Here is a 20,532-nt window from a genome sequence, read left to right as displayed (position 1 = left end):
TGAAAGGTGGAATAAATGTTGATAGATGAAGACTGACCTGAGGGTGGGGGAGGGTGAACACACAATACAGGTACAGAGATGTGTTGTAGAATTGGACACCTGAAGCCTGTATAATTATGTTAACCAGTGTCACCCAATAAATTCGATTAAAAATAAATACAAATTTTTAAATGTGGTACATCAAATAATGGTTATTATTCAGGGATGAAAGGAAATAAGATGTCAAGACATGAAGAACCTTATATGCATATTACTAGAAAGAAGCCAATCTGAAAAGGCTACAGACTATATGATTCCAACTACATGACATTCTGGAAAAGGCAAATCTTTGGAGACAGTGGAAGATCGGTGGTTGTGAGAAGTTTGGAGCGGAGAAGGATGAATAGGCAGAAGACAGAGGAGTTTTGGAGCAGTGAAAATACTCTGTGTGATACAGCAATGACAGATGCACACTCTCATACGTTAGTCCAAGCGCACAGAATGCATGACGCCAAGAGTGAACCCTAATGAACACTATGGACTTTGGGGGTTGACGATGTGTCAGTATAGGTTTATCAGTTGCCCCAAATGGATGACTAGTGGTGGGTGTTGATAATGGGAGAGACTGTGCTTGTGTGGACATAGGAGCTATATGGGAAATCTCTGCACCTTCCTCTCAATTTTGCTTTGAATCTAAAATTGCTCCAAAAAATAAAGCCTTTATTTAAAAAGAGAGAGATGGAAGCCTTTGGTCAGATGGTAGGCAGCCACTGTCAGCTCCTGAACAGTGGAACCGTGTAGTCATAAACAGGATCTCTGAAGACAACATTAGGATGAGCTGGAGAGAACAGGAGGCAAAAAGAAGGGCAGGAGTCAGGAGGGTTTGTGGCAGTCCCAGCACAAGGTGAATATACCTTAAAGGGGGTCATAGCCATGGAAAGAGAAAGCAGGGGGTGCTCTGAGAAGTATGTAGAAAGAAAGGTGGACCTGGTGACTGGGTGACATGGATAATAAAAAGGAGGGAAAGGTGAGGCCTCCAGGTTTAGTCCTGGTCTCAAGGCCAAGCATAAAGAAGTATCAGAAGTGCCAGTGACCAAAATAGGAGAGCTTGGAAGCACAGTGGGTCTGCATATGAGACAGTAAGTTCAGTTCTGGGCATATCTGTTCCATCTGCGATCAAGGCAGAACAGGCCAAGTGAGATGTTCCATGAGAATATGACAATAACTAGGCTAGAGTTGGGGGAAAAAAAGTTTGAAGTCATCCTTAAGGGAGACAACGAATCATGGGAATAGATCTCTCGGGTAGTGAGGGTAGAGAAACAAGAGAAGGCAGCCAAGGTCCACTGCTATGGTAGACCCACACTGAGGGTTTGGGAAGAGGCAGAAGAAAAAAGAAGCAGAAAAATAGAAAGAAAACTAGAGTAGACTCGTGTTCCTGGAGTAAGACCAGGAGAACAATGGAAGGGAAACACAGTATGGGCTCAGCTCACTACATACCACACTATAAAATATTAACCCTAGAGTAATTCTTACAGTGTTAAATTCCTCAAAAGAAAATGACAATTAAAACATGTTCTGGTTTACATCCCCTTTCATTGTGTGAGTAAGAATGGTAGAAATATGTCTTTTGTATTGTTCTATAGTTGACATTTTTTAGCGGTTGTTTAATAATAACAGGAAGAACAATGCTCTAGTGATATTATTTTAGGCATTCTATTGTTGTCTTTGCTTACTCTAGCCCAAGAACTCAAAATACCAAATCTGTTTGAGAGACATTTTAATAAGGTTAACCCTTTTTTTCAATTTCTGGAACAATTGTTCTAACAAACATTGTATACTTCTTCAAAACAAGAATTGTCATTTATTTGCTTCTTGCCCTCCTGATTTCTGAAAGGATTTGTTTTAGAAAGTTACTTGTGGGTTCAATTTGTCTGGAAAATCCTTACCAGCTCTTAACTGCATAGATAACTGAACATTACCGCCACCCTTACCAGTCCCAAGAAATTTGCCGACAGTCTTGTTAATGAATAATGGAAGGCTCTGTGAATTCCCTCTTGCCCTTGCCCAAATGAGGGTAGGTTTTCTGGGTCAGTTCCTAAAGGCTCTCCCGCCTAGAATCAGTCACCCATGCTGCACCTCTCCAAACATCCCAATGTCCCTGCAGCCTCAAGAGAGGGAATGCCACCAATTCCAGGGCCCGAGCTCAGTTGGAGCTAGGTGCTTCTTATTGCTGATCTCCACGACATTGCCCTCATTTTCTCTCTACCCTTCTGAGACAGAAGTTTAGCTATCGGAATTGTTGATAACAGAAACAATGATTATCTTGGTAGGCCAAAGGAGGGAACTTTAGGGTCATCTTTAAATGCAAAAACCCTTAGACTTGTGAAAGGACAAGTAAAATTACACACCTATGTATGATGCCCCATAAGAACGCATATAAAAGATATTCTGGGTTTAGAGTTTCTATTTCTTCTTCAGATTTAGAGGTGGGATGTTCTCCCAAAAGTGTCCTTGAGTTCCCCAAAGCTGGGTTAGAGGCTTCTGCAGCCCTTGGATTATCCTGACTATAGTAATTACTAGCATGAGTTGTATTTGTTTCTTTCTTAGTATTTCTCTCTAGATTGTGACCTTCCTGGGGGCTGAGAGCGGGTCCGAGTCACTGTTGCATGGCCAGCACCTGGCAGAGTCATCGCATGAAGAAGTGCTCAGGGGCCATGTACAGAAGGAAGAAATGGATGGATCCCTGGGAGCAGAGGCAGATCAGCCAGGGAAACTGACGCACAGGGGAGTCCTCTGAAAGATATTACTTAATCCAGCGGTTCTCAACCTGTGGCCCACAGGTTGAGAACCGCTGACTTAATCAAAGCAGACACAAAAGGTAGGATCCTCTTGTCCTTCCACCACTCTTCTGTATGATGTGACTAACAGACACCAATAATAATTCTGTGAGGGGACACTCTTACACACACATAATTTATGTACACTATTTTCTCTGGTTGGTATTAGAGATACTTTCCTTCACCCTGGTCCCATTCTCTTGTAAAGAACATGAAGATTTGGATTGTATCTTCACCAATCTCACTCCCAAGAGATTGGGTTCATGCTGCTATCAATGGGACTAGATTAGAAATCAGTCTTCTCATTTAAATTACACGTCCACTCCTGACCTGTGGTGGCGCAGTGGATCAACCGTTGACCTCAGGTTGCCAGTACAAAACCCTGGGCTTGTCTAGTCAAGGCACATTTGAGAGTTGATGCTTCCTGCTCCTTCCCCCTTCTCTCTCTCTCTCTCTCTCTCTCTCTCTTCTCTAAATGAATAAATAAATAAAAATAATTAAATTACATGTTCAGCAGAACATGGTCCATGTTTACATGGGAATTAAATCTCACCTCATTTGAGTTCTAAGTCATTTAGTCACAGGAATGGTGACTCATGGTCTGAAGATGCCAATATTGATAGGCAGGCATCACCACACTTTGGCAAAGTTCACATTTCTGAAATAATTTGTCAAGAAGCTTCACACAGACCCATTGGAGGGAGAAATTTGGAGGTTGCAGAAGAAACAATTCATTCAGTTCAGTATGAAGGCATGACTGAGAACACAAAGCACTCGCCATCCTAACTCTGAGCATATTTTTGTCTCAGGCCTATATATACCCTGTTCTTCCTTTCTTGCCTAAGAAAGAAAAGTTGAGAAAGATGTGGCAAAAAAACACTGGCTTAGAATATCCACCCACGAGTAAATGAACAGTATAACCACAGCAGATATGGTCAAATGTAAAATTAAACAGATTTTCATATAAATAAATAAATGCAATTTGTGTCCAGCACATAGTAGGTGGCCTTTGGTATACAAATGCAGATAAAGTGTGATTTGGATACTCCAAAGGAACAGATAACCAAAGAATCATTTGTGTTAACTTTTAAATTAGGCTTTGATTGATTTATAACATCTTATCATTCAAACTGTATTTTTAAATGATATTTTCCTTGGAACAATATTGAAGTTATTTCAACTTCTGGTATACCTTAAGAGCTGATTTTGTAAGGAGTTAAGAAAAAAAAAGTTATTGATGGCATGGAAAGTGAGACAATTTTAAATTTTAGCCAGATATTATTTTTAAAGGGTTTTCTTTAAACACACTAAGTCATATGCCTCTCTCTGTAATTAAGCCAGGAAAAATATAGTGGAATGATAATATCTGTTAAGTCAATTGGTGATCAGAGGGTGTCCACATGCCAGACCTCCTAGAACACTGTGATACCTTGAGGGTTAGAGCAAAACTGGAGGACAGGAATGTACTTAAAGGGGAGTATAAAATCCCCAACTCAAGGGTAATAAGTTTGACTGCTCAGGTAGGAACAGGAGTTTCCATAAGTGAATGGCTGATTCCTTCAAGTCCTGGCTACTTGAAAAGCTAGCTCTTACAATTAGCTTTGCTTTGTTAATATTATCAATCAAAAAAAAACCTAAGTCCAAACAGAGGTTCATATTTCCAAATAGAGAACTTTCTCTCCTTAGGTTGCCATCAAGTTTAGCAATCTTGCCTCAGAAGTATTACATCTTTTGGTCAATACATATTTCTATACCCAAATAAAGTGTTCTAGAGCCTCCTCTTTTGAAAGCAGTTTGTCATCATCACTGGAGAGTGTTTAAATAACTGGCTTCAGTGCGAGGCTAGACGCTGGGCTAGGAGCAATAATCTGCAGTGAACCACTAGTGCAGTCATTAGTCCTTTCAGTACCGGGTAGTCGCTGCCAGCAACAAGTCAAGCTCTCAGTGATGAGGCATGTGTGCATATTACCAGTCTGTTCTGGCGTGTAACAGTTAATAATCTATATACAGTGAAGTGGAGTCAGTGAATATCATTCTTCCAGAAGAGAAATAAAAAAACAAACTAACAAATAAAAAAGACTAAGAGCAAGATTAGGATTTTAAACACTAAAAGAGTCAGTGGGAAATGTGGCAAGTAATAAAATCATTTTTAAACATTGTGTGTGGGGGGGGTGCAAAATGTGTTTAGAAGCCACACCTTCTGTGGTTTTGTCTACAAGGCTTTGACACTAGTGAACAGCTGAGTTCTGTATTTTGTCTGAAGAGAAGGAAAAAAGGAAAGAACAACAGAACATCAAGGACAATCCAGAACTGGAAGCCTTGACTCCTGCAAACTGAACTCCCAGCTCCTTTCCGGGCAAGCACACAGCCGTAGGAAATGAAAACTAGGAAAACAATTTGTACACAGAACAATGAGATGTAGTTTCATTTCAGTTTCACACTCACATATAAATGTGGTTATAATTTTTAAAAATATATTCATAAAAGGCAACGAGTCAAGTATGGTAACTTTTTAAAGCTGCACTGCAGAAGAGCCCCACTTATGTTCTTGAGCGTGCTTTAGCAACAGAAAAGTCGTGGGAAAGCAAAGATACAGCTGTTTCCAGGCAAACAGCCCAGACTGTTCAGCATCAACCAACAGTGTCTCCAAAAAACGAGAGAAACACGCCCAAAGAGACTCCTGGGCACATGTGTGGGGAGCGCATGTCCACCCCTCCTGCCCCCAACTCACCCGGGCACCCAGGGCAGGTGAAGGCAGCCAGCCGCTTGGGTGGTACGAGTTCAAATCCCGCTATCTCCCGGACACCCTTATCCCACACAGTGCGCACCAAGTTCTGCTCTCTTGCCCCAGCTGTGAGGAGTCCCCAAACTCTCTCCTACCCAGGCCACAACAAAGGAGGCTCCCTAATGGATGTGCGATCGCAGCCCACAGGAATCACCAGCCGGGACTGGGGAGAGTGCACCTGGCCGTGCCACACGCGACCCCCGAGGGGCGGGCGGGAGGCTTGGGCCAGGGACAAAGGGGTAGCGCGGGGCGCCCAGGGCGCAGGGCGGGGCGCCGGGGAGCCGAGCCGACCCGGACTCACCTTCGCAGCGGCCCGGCTGCGCTCCTCGTGGAGCAGAAGCGCTGCGGGCAGCAGCAGCAGCCAGACGCCGAGCCGGGGCCCCATGGTGGCTCGCCCGGGGCGGCGACAGCCGGTGGTTGGCGGTGGGGAACGGTGGTCGGGCGCTGGGGGGCCGCGAGGGCGGCTCACTCGCGAAGGGCCGGGGCGCGATCGCTGAGCACTGTCCCGGGTGCGGCAGCTTGCAGCGGAGACCTGAGCGAGGCCAGGCGAGCTCCTCAATTTGTTGGCGCTGCCCCCTCCCCTCGGCGGCGCGCGGGCGGCGTCTCAAAGGGGAGGACCCTGCGGCGCGGGTAAGAGGCGGCGGGAGCGCGCGGCCCCGGGAGTGTGGCTGCCGCGCACCGGGACACCCGGACTCCGGGACTCGGCGCTCCGCACCCGCCGGCTGCAGCTGCGCGACTCTGCGTCCCCGCGCTCGCCGACTGCGCGGGGGACAGAGGGCGAACGTGCGGCCTCGGGGAGTCCGAGAGGGCCTACGCGCTGCCTCTGAGCGGCGGAAGCCGGGCCCGAGGTGAGGGCAGCCCCGGGACGCTGACACCCGGGCCGAAGGCACCGACTTGGGGCACCCTGTGCTCGCTGTTAGGAACGAGAGGGGAGGTTGGGGATCGAGCGGCCGCGGCTTAGCAGCACCTACCAGGGCCTAGGGGGAGGCCCCCCTTCCTTCTGTCCCGTAGTGGGGCGGCTCTCCGTCACCCCTGCGGAGAGGTGGGGGCGCACCCCGCTCTCCTGCGTTCCACAGACAGAGGCGGCGGCGGCCGGGATGCTTTCCTCCCCAGTCCCTGCTAAGCCCGCTTTGTCTCTCGCCTTCCTCGCTAGGAGGGACCGACCCGAGCCCCGAGCGGCTGGATTGGGATCATGGACAGAGATCAGTGCACGGCGTCGGGCCCTTCCCTGCGGCGGTAAGCGACTTTCTGCCTTGTCCCGTGGCTCCCGCACGCGGGGCTGCTCCATGTAACTTTCAGGAATTGCCAAGCCGGGACGGCACGCTCATGGCCCTTTTCCTCCCTCTGCCATCCAGGTGGCTGCTGCTCGGGGTGGTGACAGTGGGACTCCTGGCCCAGAGCGTCCAGGCGGTAAGTTTTGGTTCCTGTTCACGGGCTTTGATTCGCGCACTGGAGAGTGGTTGGAACACCGAGTGACCTTGCCAAAAGGCAGCTCGTGCGTGCTCACCTGGGTGTGTGTGTGTGTGTGTGTGTGTGTGTGTGTGTGTGTGTCCTTCTACAGCCCCTGCTCAGACCAGGCTCTGAAAAAGCACACTTTCCCCAAGAAACTTCCCCGGTTAGCCTTCCCTTACGTTCCCCACCATCAGTCTGTGCCTTCCAGGCGTAGGCCCCTGCACCGAAGCCAATAGTTTAAAATGTAGCCTGCGGCATCCTTTTCCGAAGTTTAGGCTGTCAGTCACATGGCAATGAGGCGCCAGGGTACAGGGGAGAAACGTGTTTGTGGAACTCAGAAGCTGGTGTCTAGGTACTGTCCTGTCCTTGGCAGAGTTTTCTTGTTCTTTTAAATGAATGTCTGAAGGGGGGGAAGGCGGGGGGGGGGGGGGGGAGATGGGCGGGGCGATGAGGACAACAAGCAATGCTGTGCTTCGTTTTAACCTTTGTGAGGGAGGGAACAATGACTGAACCCTGGGTTTTCTCCCAACACTTGGTTTGGCCCTGGGAGAGCTGAAGTGAGAGCTAAGGCTTGGGCCTGTGACCCGTTTACTGCACACTCCCCACCCCAAAGCCCTGCCATTCCAGGCGGCTCTGTCAATATTGTCATTGCACTGGTGACTGCACTATGGGGTTTTATAATTGTGTTTAAATAATAGGAGCCACTTTTACTGAGCTTTATGTAGCATGACTAAACTGCCACAGGGTTGGAGGGTCTTTTCAGTTAAGGACACAAATGTTTAAACTGAGACTGCAAATCTAGGGGACTTTCTAGGTGTCCGGGAGCTCGTCTTCTCTAGTCTGTGTTAAAATATGATTTCTGTCACACCTCATTTCCCAAGAGACCCCTGCTGGGAGTTCCCCCACTTCAGGAGGGTTCCCCTGTGGGTAGAGTGCCCACACAGGGACAAAGAGAAGCTGTATTTGTGGTTTGATTTCAATTCTGTTATTTTCACATTGTTCTATCCTTGTGTAAAACAAAGATTTTAAAGGCTGTAAGTAAGAAAGAACTACTCTGGCTTGGAGAAGAACCTTTAGCCTTACTTTTCTGCTGCCTTCTGCTCTAGTTCTGGGATTGGGAATTCAGAAAGGAAGTCAGAGACTTTGACCGGAACATTCCAGGCCAAAGTTTTCTTAAAAATCAGGTCTGTTTCTTCCTTTCTACATGTTCTGATGTAAGAAGATCAGAACCTGGATAGCTGATCCATATGGGTCCTTATGCACCAGTGACATTATAGGACTTGGCTCAGACCTATGAGCCAGAGCAGAACGCACACACTTAAAGGAGGAAGTTTCTAGGAAGGAAAGCACTGAATCCTGTTGAGTGTGTGTGTGCCGGCTGTTCTATCTCCCCCACCCCGTTGTGCCCTAGAATCACTTTTGTTTTATCAATGTTTCCCTTCCTGAGGATGGTGAGAGTCCCAGAAATCTTATCTAGGACTGATCCTAAAATTGATAGAAAGGGCTACATGTCAGAGTACCTGGGTCCTAAAGGCAGCTAGCTGTACACAGTCTCATATAATCTACAGCCCTGGTTTCCACACTTTGAACAGTAAAAGAATGTTCCCTAGCTTCTTACAAAGGCTAGTACCCTGTCACATGTAATACTCCTCTTGGCTTTCCTCTAAAACCTCTTAGATACTACAAACTCACTTGAGTCTCTTCACTCTCTGATCCTTGGATGGGACCAAGAGCATTTATTGCCCAGCAGTGCTGCTTAGAGTACAGTCTTTGGACCCCTACACTCACCTGGAAAGGCTGGTTAAAAACATCGACTTCCGGTCCACAGACCTTCTGATCAGACTTTCTAGGGTGGAGCCTAGGGGTCCGCATTCCCACATAAAGCTAGAGTTTTGGAATCACTGAGCATTGTGTTGGGAGACAATGGGAATGACTTGTCAATTTATTTCATGTCTCTGGGCTTTAGTTTCTGAATCTACAAATAAGAACAGATAAACACTTCTGAATTATTTTCCTAGAGACATATTAATAGTACAATTTAATAGTCACACAATTCTGCATGTTCTGATGTAAGAAGATCAGAACCTAGATAGCTGATCCATATGGGTCCTTATGCACCAGTGACATTATAGGACTTGGCTCAGACCTATGAGCCAGAGCAGAACGCACACACTTAAAGAAGGAGGAAGTTTCTAGGAAGGAAAGCACTGAATCCTGTTGAGTGTGTGATCATAGGTATTAACTTCTTACTGACCACTGGCTGGCTTGAATAGCTGTTAACTGATCAAATAATTTTTTGATTTTTACCTATCTTCATTAAAATATCTTTCTTAACTGTAGCAAGTTCAGCTCCTTCCCCTTTTTGTGTGCCATGCTCAAGAGTCCTGTCTCAGGCCTGTTTGTACCAAGGACTCTTTCCAGGAATAGGTCAGTTTAGTAAAAGGGGCTGCTAATTGTCACTTGAAAAGTTTTATAGCAGAAACAGCTACAATTAGTTAGCAAAGAGAATAGTTATTGAACGAGCGCTTTCAATAAAACAATTTAAGACAAACAATTTGTCTTAAGTTGGGCCTCATTGAACAAGACACCTATGAGGTAACTATTACCACCTCCATCTTACAGTTGGGAAAACAGAGGCACGAAGAGTCTAAACAACTTGCCCAAGGTCTATCTTTGTAAGGGCAGACGTGGGATTTGAACCCAGATACTTGCTTACTGCACTGAGCTTCCCAGGATCAGACTAGAAGTCAGTAGTGGGGGTGCTCCTGAGTTTCAGTATTTGAGTCTTCTGGTTGTGCTTCTTGCTTTTAACTGTGACTAACAGAGTAGTGTGTTGAGAGCCTGATTTCTAGGAAAGTGAACCCCACTCCCTCTCCTCTGCTCCTTTGCTCTGATGAGCAGGAGCCCAGAGCAAGGGAGAAGCAATAGGACCAGGTATCTAAAGGAGAAAAGGAAGCAGAAATTCTATTGGACAACCTGGGCTCAGAACCCAACATAAACATATGTTTTGCATCTGCAACCATAGGCGGAACCCACTATTGTTCAGGTTGCCTTTTCTGAAGATCCCCTGCCTTGAATGCAATGTCAAGGTGCCGAGCGCATGTGCAAAGGGCCCTTCCTAAAAGGCAGTGCAGCATGGTGGTTACCTCCCTACACTCTAAAGGCAGGTTGCCTGGGGGCCATTCCCAACTCTGCAGCTGGTGAGCTGCTGCCTACCCTGGCACTCACAAAATCCCTATGTCTTGCAAAAGGGATGTTACCAATGGTATCTACCTCTAGTGTTGGAGGCTGTCAGGCGAGTGGACATGTGTGAAGTTCCTTGGAGTGTGATACAGAGCAAGTGCCTGAGGTATCTGCTGAACCTGTGTCAGAGGGTTCCCGCAGCAATGTGCGCCTGGCCTTCGTAGAGACTTAAAAGCAAAAGCCTCCCTGCAGCCCATGCTGAACCTGGTTAGTTATCTTAAGAGATGGGGCGGCAACCTTGTAGATAGATCTAAGAGACCAGTCCTGTTCAATTCTGGGAGGAAGAGGGTTCCAAAGAGCCAAGACCTTTTTTTGCTTAGATTAAATATGCAGGAGGGGCTGGGCTGAATTTATGACCTCAGCTGGAGAGATAGGCCACAGACTTTAGATTCTCATAGGTATCAGGGTGCATGTACGCCCCGAGAAAACGCTGAGCTACAGACTGCCTGCAGCTCGAGCTTCAGTTTCCAGGGAGCCTTCTAGGAATCCGTGCCCTGGAACAGGCGCTTGAAAACTGACGCTCCTGCACGCTGCCGTCCTATTCCTCCCTCAACAGAAAAGATAGAAAAAGCAGCCCCAGCAGCCATGTATCCTAAAGCTTTCCTCTTCTCCTCTCATCGTGCCAGGGTGCTCCTGATGCTTTCTGTAACAATCACTGAGAACAGTTCTTTCCCAGAATTCCCTAGAGCTTTAGTCCTATTGTTCAAAATCTGGACCCCTAAGAAGAAGGGAAATATCACAACATTCCTCCTTAATGGAAACACAAGCATAACCCGGGAGGCAGTGAAAGCAATCCTCCCTGGTGGCATATATGACTGGGTGGCGGGAAATAACACCAGGACTCATCGTGGCATCCCAGAACTAGACGCAGGTACGAAGGGAGGCGGGGAAGTATAGCTCTAGTATTGTCAGTGGGTATTGGGACCAGAGAAAAAAAAAGCAAAATTGCAAGTAAAAAGTTCTAGAATAGGAAATAAAACTTTGCTAAAATAATAAAAATCAAAGGATTGTCTTTCAGGAGAGAGGGTAGAAAAAAAAAATAGGTGACACTCTCCAAATAAGTAATAGAGAAAATTCGAGAGAAAACAAAAGGGCAGTAAGCATATAACTCTTCAACATTATGTTTGATGATAATGAAGATGTTGCTACGTAAAAGGTGATTTTTGGAATGTCTTGTTCTCTTCATCTGAAAAAGGATATTTGTCTTTGATTAGAGGGGCTTCAGAGAAAGCTCTGAAACTGGCCCCTCTTATCTGCTGGTGTCAGTTGTTAGGTGAAGTCTGGAACTGCATGCCGGCTTGGCTGAGTCAGCTTGGAAACCAGGCAATCTGTGCATAGCCGGTGGTTCTGGGGCCAAGGACTCAAGAGTCTTGGGAAACAACAAAGCCTCATGCGCACCTGGCTGCTAACTGGCTGTTTGATCCTGGGGCAGATGACTTACTGCCTTGGTTCTGGGGCCTGAGGGAAGGCCAAAAGGGAGCTGTTGCATGGTGTCAGTGCGGGAGTGCTCCAGGTGAGCTGCAGTCAGAACTGAGGGCACTAGGCGCCCACACGTGCTGCGGGCCCTTCCCTGAGCTGAAGCAGCGGTGAGCTGGCTCTCATCCTCCCTGCTGTGACATTGGGAAGAGGAATGCTTTTCCAGGAAAGCATGTGGGCCGCTCCAGGATATGACTTAAAAGTAAAAATGCTGCATCAGGCTTTTTATCTTTAGGGCGTGAGGGGCTTCTGGAATTCAATGAATGGAACTTAATCAGCTGAGATGAGAGAAGGGCAGGTCATGTGGTGGCTACCTTTTGCCACTCCTCTTGTATCGGCTCCGTCAGTTAATGAGACTCTCCCGGAACAGATGAAGGCCTGAATGAGTTACTAACCTTAATTTCATGGGCTTCTCTGTGGTGTGATTTTTCTTCTAACTATTCATCAAAGAAAAAGGAGATGTCTAATCTAAGGAAGACCCATGGAATGTAGTCCAATCCCAGCCATGTGGTCAGGGAGTGAATTGCAAAGGAAGTACAGTTCCTGACAGCACCCCCTGTAAGCTCTGCCCTACCCACTAGACACTAAGCCCCTGGGTGCCTGGGTCTGGTCTTTCCTATTGGTACCTCCCGGTCTCCTGCTGCTCCTGGCAGACCGCTGATGTGCGCTGGGCGTTCTGTTAGCTTATGTTCTGCTGCCTTGAATGAGGCTGCCTTTTGAAGCAATAAGTTCTTTTGTGGAAAGAAAAATAACTCCTCCACTAAGTGCAGTGTGGTATCCTGGAAGAGAGAAGTAACATTAGTGGGATAACAGGAAAAATTCTTATAGAGCCTCTAATTTAGTTAATGCACTCATGTCAATTTCTAGTTTTGACAAAAAGCAGGAAGGCAATGTAAAATGTTGACGTAGCATATCATGTCTAGGCAAAGAGTATGCAGGGACTCTCTGCACTATCTCTGCAACTTTTCTGCAAGTCTAAATTATTCCCAAGTTAAAAACCTGCTCTTGGAAGCCAAGGACATTTGGTGTGCATAAACCAGACAGGCAAGTGCAGAGAAAAGGCTGCGAAGCAACAAGTCTGAGGCAAGTGAACAGCAGATGTGGAGGCGAGAGGAAGTATGGTTCCCATTCTTTTCTCTAATAGACTAAGTAAACAAAAGGCACTCCTATGCACTTGGAAATATAGCAGGAGTGTCCCCGCCAGAGGAAAAGGCTTTTGTCTCCTAACTTGGGTGGAGTGCTGTGTGAAGAGAGGGGAGGAAAGGCATCCTGATGGAGTATCTAGAGCTCAGCATCTCCTAGGGAGCCTGCAGCAAGCTGCAGTAACCTCCCTCTTCTTGAGCAACTGACCAGGCAGAGAAAACGGTGGCACACTTGTGTCCTGAGCTTACAATGGCATGGCAGGATTGCATGGCAGTGTCACTTCCAGGGAGACATTATACATGAGTGCTCACACCTCTAGCCCTTGGTAATTTGTCAGGCTAGAGTATGTGAGTGCTGTGTGGAAAAGGAGAGACCTCCCCCACCTTCTTGCGTGCCTGGGTGGGTGGCAAGAACATGGCTCTGCTGGGATGTCCAGTGTCCCTGAGCCCCACCTCCACACACACTCGCTCCAACCATTGTGGTGGAATTTCAAGTTAGCAATCTCCAAGTGGCCATGACTTCTATTTTAGTTAGGACTGGGGGGAAAGGGCCAAGAACAAGCATGGCCAATGGCCAATGGCTGTCACCTCGCACATTTGCCTCTGTCACCACCCTGCAGGAATAGAGCAGGCTCTGTCCCAACCCTTTCCAATTCTATTTTGTAGCTTTCTACATACACATACGCATGGTATTTCTTCTCAGTAGCCTGCCGCCCCTGTGCCATGAAGGACACCCTGCCCTCTCACCTATTCGAGTACCCATGTGGCAGATGTCAGAATGCCTGTACCTGGCTGAAACGTCTTTCCCTTAGGACTGAGGCCCATTCAAGAATCTAATGAGAGTGCCCTCTCAAACTGCTATGATTTTTAATTATCATTAGAGATCAATGATTTTATGTCATCATTTGTAACTTTCATAGGCATTAAACATTTGTCTCACTCATTCTCAATTGCAGTTACTGCTACCACAGTCCAAAGTTTAGAAGCTGTTACATTGTTGCTCCGGATTTGTTCAGTACACTGTATGCTCCAGGGTCTGAAGCGCAGCAAGCGCTCAGTAAAGTGTCTTCCATAAATGAGTAAAGATGTCAGTTGAAAATGAGTTAGTTGAAAGTATTCAAACAAATCTTTTGGATGAGGAATACAGTCATGGAACAACGAATAAAAGAGGAGATAAAAATGTAGTTTGTGTGTGTGTGTGTGTGTGTGTGTGTGTGTGTGTGTGTGTGTGTGTGTGTGTGTTTTCCAAATTAAATGCTTTCCCCCACTGGATAAAGCTAGCTGTATATGATGATAAAGGAAGCAGTTGATCCATCTATGGAAGATTTGCATTTTTTCCTAGGGATTGTTTCAACCCCACCCATAAAATTCCTATGTTGCTACTTTTGCCCAGGTTGGTGAACTCCATGTGGGAATTAGAGAGGAATTTGCATTATTGAATACATGGACTGATTTTTCTGGTGCCTAGTAGAAACTGCGTAACGATGTTCTTCTGCACGTGAAGGACTCAGGCTGTGCGACTGTCTTTGTGGAGTGGTGTGGGCCCGTGAGACAGAGGAAAGGGTTTCTGCTAGCGGACACGATCAAAGCCGGGAGCTCCCTGGGAGGCCTGCAAGGCTCTGGTTTGTCCGTTGGAGAAAAGAGACACTGATTAGCAAGGACTGTACAGTAATTGCAAACTGGTGTCAGGAAGGAGGGACGCAGGAAACAGACCAGCCCCGTGGGACTGGCTGGTGCAGCCCTCCCTCCTCTGCCCTCACCTCCCTGACACTGGCTCCAGGTTGGAGAGAAGGAACAGCAGCTCTGAGAGGGTCTCTGTAGGGTTCTCTGGGATCAACGTAAGAAAGAGTAACCCTTGAAGGTGCTGCTAGTGTTCCGGATTTCCCCAGGGACAGCTAAAATATCCCGTGGGAGAAATACAGCAGCTCCCATTTGTGAGCTGCCAGGAACTAATCTAAGCCACTGACATGCATTGCCTGCGAAATGCCCACAACTCTGCAGCCATCCCATTTTATAAATGTGCGGACTGAGGCGCACATCGGTTAAGGTACTTGTTCAAGTTAATAAGGGATAAACTGGGAATGAAGCCCAGGACTCGCTGATTCCAAAGCCTCTGCTCTTAACCACTGGGCGAGGCTGACAGATCCCCACCTCAGGTTATGTATGCGTGTGTGCCTACTCAAAATCTACAAGATGTTGGGCGTATAAAATATATGTAACATCTAATTATATCTAAATACAGTGTATCCTATATATATGTAAAATGTGGGTATTATTTATCTATATGGAATATATAGAGATAGATAATAGATGTAGATGATAGAGATAGACGGTTGATCGGTATAGATGATAAATGGTAGGTAGGTAGATAGATAGGTTGATAGGTAGACAGATCCATGAGAAAGAAATGGAGAACACAGAGCACACATGCGCCCACACGTGCACACACGCCCTTGGACGCTCCTGGCTCCTTTTTTTTCTACAAGGGTGCCTAGGCAGAGGACAGAACTGCTGTCTCTAGGAACATCAGGCAGACCTGTTCCTTTCAGAGTCCCTTTACGGTCTGCAGAGAGGCCGACCTGTGCATGTAGGTGGCTGAGTAGCTCGTGAACTCTGAGAAACAAGGACTAAAGAAGTGGCACTCAGGAGAGGCCCTCAAAGGCTGGCCAAGGAAGGCATGGGAGTGGCAAGGGGGTCTGAGAGGCTGAACCGAGTCCCAGCGAGCTCTCCTCCTCCAGGCCTGAGGTGCATTTCCTACAGGTATGTAAAGGGGAGAGGGGTGTGAACACAGCAGTATTATCTCAGCAGATGAGAGGCTGCTGGAAAATTGTCAGTCCTGACTTGGAGAAAGATGTACTGAAACCCCCTGGGGAGTAAGAGACCTTCCTAAAATTATCTTAGCTCTGCAGGAGACCCCCATGGTCAGCAGTGGAATGATGACAGAATCCATTTTTTTCCTGAGAAGAAGCCAGCTTCCTTATGTTGGGGCTGTTTTTGCTGCTGTATTGTTTGTTCTAATGTTTTTCATTGGCGTTGCCCACGTGCCAGCAGGTAGACAGTTGTGGTCTGTTACAAAGAGTTGGAGCATCTGGGTTTGAGTCCAAACACTGGGAAAAGTCACTTTTCCTCCCTGGGCCTCCTTTTCTGCGTGTGTAAAACAGGAATGCTAATAACCATGTCACAAGTTCATGGTGAGATCATTCATGTAAAATTCAATTGCCAAATGAAGATGTCCAATTCTACTAGGAATACTCACTCACAAGTTATATACACTCATCCTCTCACGGGCTCGGATCCGGGTCCCAGAGCGAGGACGAGCCACGAGCAGTGGGGTCAGAGTGTTCTGAGCACTCACATGTGTAGGGGTGGGGGGTAAGAGTTGTCTAGCTGTGTGGCTGAATTTTTTAAGTTAAATATGTCACCTGGGATTATCCGTGAGCAGAGAGCAATATGCAGAAGCTCACTGCTTGAGGCTTAGCTTCTCTCCGTGACTGTGTTAGACATTCGGTACGTCAGACTCCCACGCGATCATACTCCTTAGCAAACAGGTGCAGGGCCCCCGCAAGGCTTAGCGCCAGGCCATTCTGAGGGGAACAGTAAAGAAACCACATGTGGCAAAGGGTTCACGCGGAACAAGGCCAGCCTGGGTCTTGGGCTGGAAACCTGCTTTTGCTACTATCGCTGTGTGACTTTTGGACAAGTTACTTAGTTTTTAAGCATTAGTTGGTTGCATTTGTAAAACTAGAATAAAAATACCATATTTTTCGCTCCATAAGACGCACCTGACCATAAGACACCCCTAGGGTTTTAAGGAGGAAAATAAGAAAAAAAATATTCTGAACCAAATGGTGTGTTAAAATATTTAATAAAATACCATATTTTTCGCTCCATAAGGCGCACAGGTATTTTCCCCTCCACTTGTTTGGGGGGAGGGGAGTGCATCTTATGGAGAGAAAAATACGGTAGTTCTACCTCCTAAATGTGCTCTGAGGACAAGAGAAGAAATTGCATGTAAAGATCTTAGCCGTCTTAGCATGGGAACGCTTGCTAATGCATGGGAACATTAGCTAATGGCTACTTGGTTTTAGGATTTTATTATTATTATTATTATTATTGTTATTATTATTAAATATGGGTCTTTGTGCTCAAAACATTAAAAAACAAAACAAACAAAAAGAGACCTTGAAGCCACAGAGAGAAAGGTTCATGTGTTATTAGAATTTAGAGAAAAATTATTGTGGAACTCACTGCCATGACAGGGTGTTCGCTGTGTGTGGCATTCAAGGCAGAGGAGAGGGTGCCCAGCAAGGCCCAGCGGACAGAGGAGGACGTGGGCCTGGCTGCACGAGGCCAGCAGGACTGAAGGGACGTGGAGGGAACGGGGCAGGATCCTGCCGTCGGGGCGGTGCCTGCGGTGGCCGGAGGCTGAGCCAGGGACAAGCTCGCCACCACACACACAGTGCACGTGGCACAATGGCTCCAGGGGCATCTGCAGGCTGCCTTTAGATCATTGTTTCCATTTTCTTAAGTTTGAAAAATGCCAGCAAAAATTTTTTAAATTTTAATTGAAGTTAGATCAAGGTGTAACTAAATTACTTCCACAACTTGTGGAAAGACTTAAAAACAAAGAACATCTTCTTCTAATAATTCTGAGACCCAAATGTGATTTAACAAAGCAAGAAAACTCAATAGGTTTTGGTCTGCAATGTGGCATAGCAACACTCATTAGAACCTTAGGAGATCCTGACCGGGCGGTGGCACAGTGGATAGAGTGTCGGACTGGGATGCGGAGGACCCAGGTTCGAAACCCCAAGAACGCCAGCTTGAGCGCGGGCTCATCTGGTTTGGGCAAAGCTCACCAGCTGGGACCCAAGGTCGCTGGCTCGAGCAAGGGGTTACTCAGTCTGCTGAAGGCCCACGGTCAAGGCACATATGAGAAAGCAATCAATGAACAACTAAGGTGTCGCAACGAAAAACTGATGATTGATGCTTCTCATCTCTCTCTGTTCCTGTCTGTCTGTCCCTATCTGTCCCTCTCTCTGACTCTCTCTGTCTCTGTAAAATAAAAAAAAAAAAAAAAAAGAGAGAGAGAATCTTAGGAGAGAACTTCTTTCTTGAAAGAACGGGACACCCCCTTCACCCCGCCCTTGCCATTTCCCAGCAGGGCATTAGCAATTCCCCATGTCTGCTGTGGCTCCCCAAGTCAGGGTGACAGGACACGCAGACAGACCTGTTTCCTCCTGAGCGCCCAGGTGAGCAAGACCAATGGGTGGGTTCAAACAGGAAGATTCCAGCTGGAAATTCCAGGGAGGAAAACCACCTCCTTCCCTTTCTTCCTTACTTAGTCATTGTCCTATTGTAACAGCTGTCCAAGTACAATGGAAGACCGAATAAGGGCCTGAGATAGTCTCTTTTCCTATCTAAAAGCCACCTTCCTTTCCTACCCACTCTCCCCAGGTTTTCCTCCTGCCACCACCCACCCAAGACAATCTTAGCTCAGAAAGGATTTCCTTAGTCTTAGTCATCAGCTTTTATGGTCCAGGCTCCCCTTCCCGTCGCAAATCAAGAAATATTAGAAGCAAATAGTCTGAAATGATTTGTAAATCTTATGCCAGCACATGCAGACATTAGTTTTTGTTTGTGCTTACCAAAACATCAAGATGCGAGAGGTTGGAAAAATAAATGTGTTTCTCATTAAGTCACACAATACAGTGAGTTGGCAGCTGTCTGCTTTGGCTTTTGTGAAATTGCAAAAGAGCAGACATATTCATTTTAATTGCATATCTAAAAAGCTGCAAAGTTCAAGCAAAAATGACAATTTTGCAAGCAAAAGTCATTCATGTTTTAGATGAAGGCTAGTAGCATGATGGGTCAGATTAGAAACATTTCCTGCTAGTACTGGGTCTGGTTCCCACCCTCTCATAAAAGAACAGACCTTCAAGGCATGACATGAAACATTCTTTCAAAGCCTTAACAGATTTCCTGGGGTCTGGAAGGGGAATGTAGTCTTTAAATTCTCCCGAATGATTCTATGAGAAACCGGAGCAACCCAGTTATGAGAACGAAGCAGATAGTTGTCAGTTCTGCTCGTGATTAAAATGGAAACTCGCTCAGGCCACTCAGCTCTCCTTGCTTGTGTTGGGAGGAAAGTGTGCGCAGAACAAATTAAGCTGGCAAAATTCAACCCTTCACTATACCCCTCCACCTAGTTGTAAGTGTACATGCCCACTCTCATCCTCTCTCTCTCTCTCTCTTCCTCTCTCTCTCTCCCCCGCTCCCTCTCCCTCTCTCTCTCTCCCTTCCCCAGTAATGTCAATGGAGTTCCATCAAGGAAGTTGGGGAAAAAAGAGTAAAATATCTTTACAGATTCTAAATTGCTCTTTTTGGAAATTACCTATTCTAAAATTTCTTCACCGAGACCCTGTGCTCTTCTAGATCCAAAACTTTGCCAAAAAAAATAATGGATCTGAAATCAGTTATTTATGTGCAGAATTTACCAAGAAGACCTTGGAGTTTAGTGTCACCTGGGGAGCTTCGTAGTATTGTGACGCCGACCCTGCTCTCCAGATATTCTGGGTGAGCTGGGCTGGGGCGGGGCCAGGCATCTAGAGCTTCCACCTCTGGGTTAAGCTGGATTGACGGCCTGGGCTGAACGTGACAGCCACCTCAGGAATGTTCCGTACTGCTAGTGCTGGGCCCATCCCCTGGAGACATTGGGGTTTGTACAGGTCCCTCAGGTGACTGTAAAGGAATTTAAAGCCTATGCATTGGGGTCCACTCTCTTACATAGGTGGGACATAAAAATGAGACTCAGGGACATGGACAAGAGTGTGGTGGTTATGGGGGGTTGGGGGGAGAAAAAAGGGGGTGGAGGGAGGGGAGGGGCACAAAGAAAACCAGATAGAAGGTGACAGAAGATAATTTGACTTTGGGTGATGGGTATGCAACATAATCAAATGTCAAAATAACCTGGAGATGTTTTCTCTGAACCTATGTACCCTGACTGAACTATGTCACCCCATTAAAATTAATAATAATAATAAATAAATAAAAGTAAAGCCCATGCAGAGACGAACTTCATCCTTTAAAATCAGGACTATTTGCTGTGCTCACCAGGAAGTTCTGGTTCTTGAGTCCTGGGCTCGCCACCCACGAAACACAGCCCATGTCTAGGAACATCCTACCCCCCTTCCCAAGGTGGTGAGGCTCAGCGGGCAGTACACAGCCCAGGGTCCTCTCCAGCCACTGAGGACCCAGTCATTGGACCCCCACTCAGTCCGCTCACTGCGTGTGTGTGATTCTCACCTCCTATGAGCTCCTGCGCTGTGATTTGTGGGTGATATCTTTGTTCTCCAACAGGAGCGATCTGTTATCTGCTTCTCACCTGATTGGAATTTAATGTTCTAGAAATAAATGACTTATAACTTGACTTTACTCCAGAGGGGGAAGAAAGTAAGATTAGTCATGCTCACTCTTCATTGTTTTTTGTGTGTTGTTTTTTTTTTTGTTTTTTTTTTACTTAAGAAGTACAAGCGGGTAAGAATAGTATTGACTCTGTCTAGAGTTTCTAGAACAAAGAATGGCTGGGCAACAAGATATTTCAAATAACTGAAGAGGT

At 46.5% G+C, this 20,532-nt stretch overlaps 2 protein-coding genes across 3 annotated transcripts in view; one reads left to right on the top strand and one right to left on the bottom strand.

The window, feature by feature from the left end:
• COL4A1 (collagen type IV alpha 1 chain) overlaps window positions 1–6,035 on the bottom strand; it is a 154,255-nt gene extending 148,220 nt beyond the window's left edge. Inside the window, exon 1 of the mRNA XM_066380565.1 lies at window positions 5,903–6,035. Coding sequence (XP_066236662.1) covers window positions 5,903–5,986 — 84 coding nt within the window. The 5' untranslated portion in view covers window positions 5,987–6,035. The remainder of the gene's footprint in view (window positions 1–5,902) is intronic.
• Window positions 6,036–6,100: 65 nt separating this feature from the next.
• The window catches only part of COL4A2 (collagen type IV alpha 2 chain), a 201,294-nt gene continuing 186,862 nt past the window's right edge, over window positions 6,101–20,532 (top strand). The window contains exons 1-3 of one of the 2 annotated variants that reach the window (XM_066380564.1): window positions 6,101–6,231; window positions 6,755–6,837; window positions 6,957–7,011. In XM_066380564.1, coding sequence (XP_066236661.1) covers window positions 6,794–6,837; window positions 6,957–7,011 — 99 coding nt within the window. In that variant the 5' untranslated portion in view covers window positions 6,101–6,231; window positions 6,755–6,793. The other variant, XM_066380563.1, reaches the window with a different exon arrangement.

This window comes from Saccopteryx leptura, chromosome 4 (genome assembly GCF_036850995.1).
Source record: "Saccopteryx leptura isolate mSacLep1 chromosome 4, mSacLep1_pri_phased_curated, whole genome shotgun sequence".
NCBI lineage: Eukaryota > Metazoa > Chordata > Mammalia > Chiroptera > Emballonuridae > Saccopteryx > Saccopteryx leptura.
The sequence above is the reverse complement of the archived record's forward strand: the minus strand, read 5'-3'. Positions and strand labels throughout refer to the sequence as shown.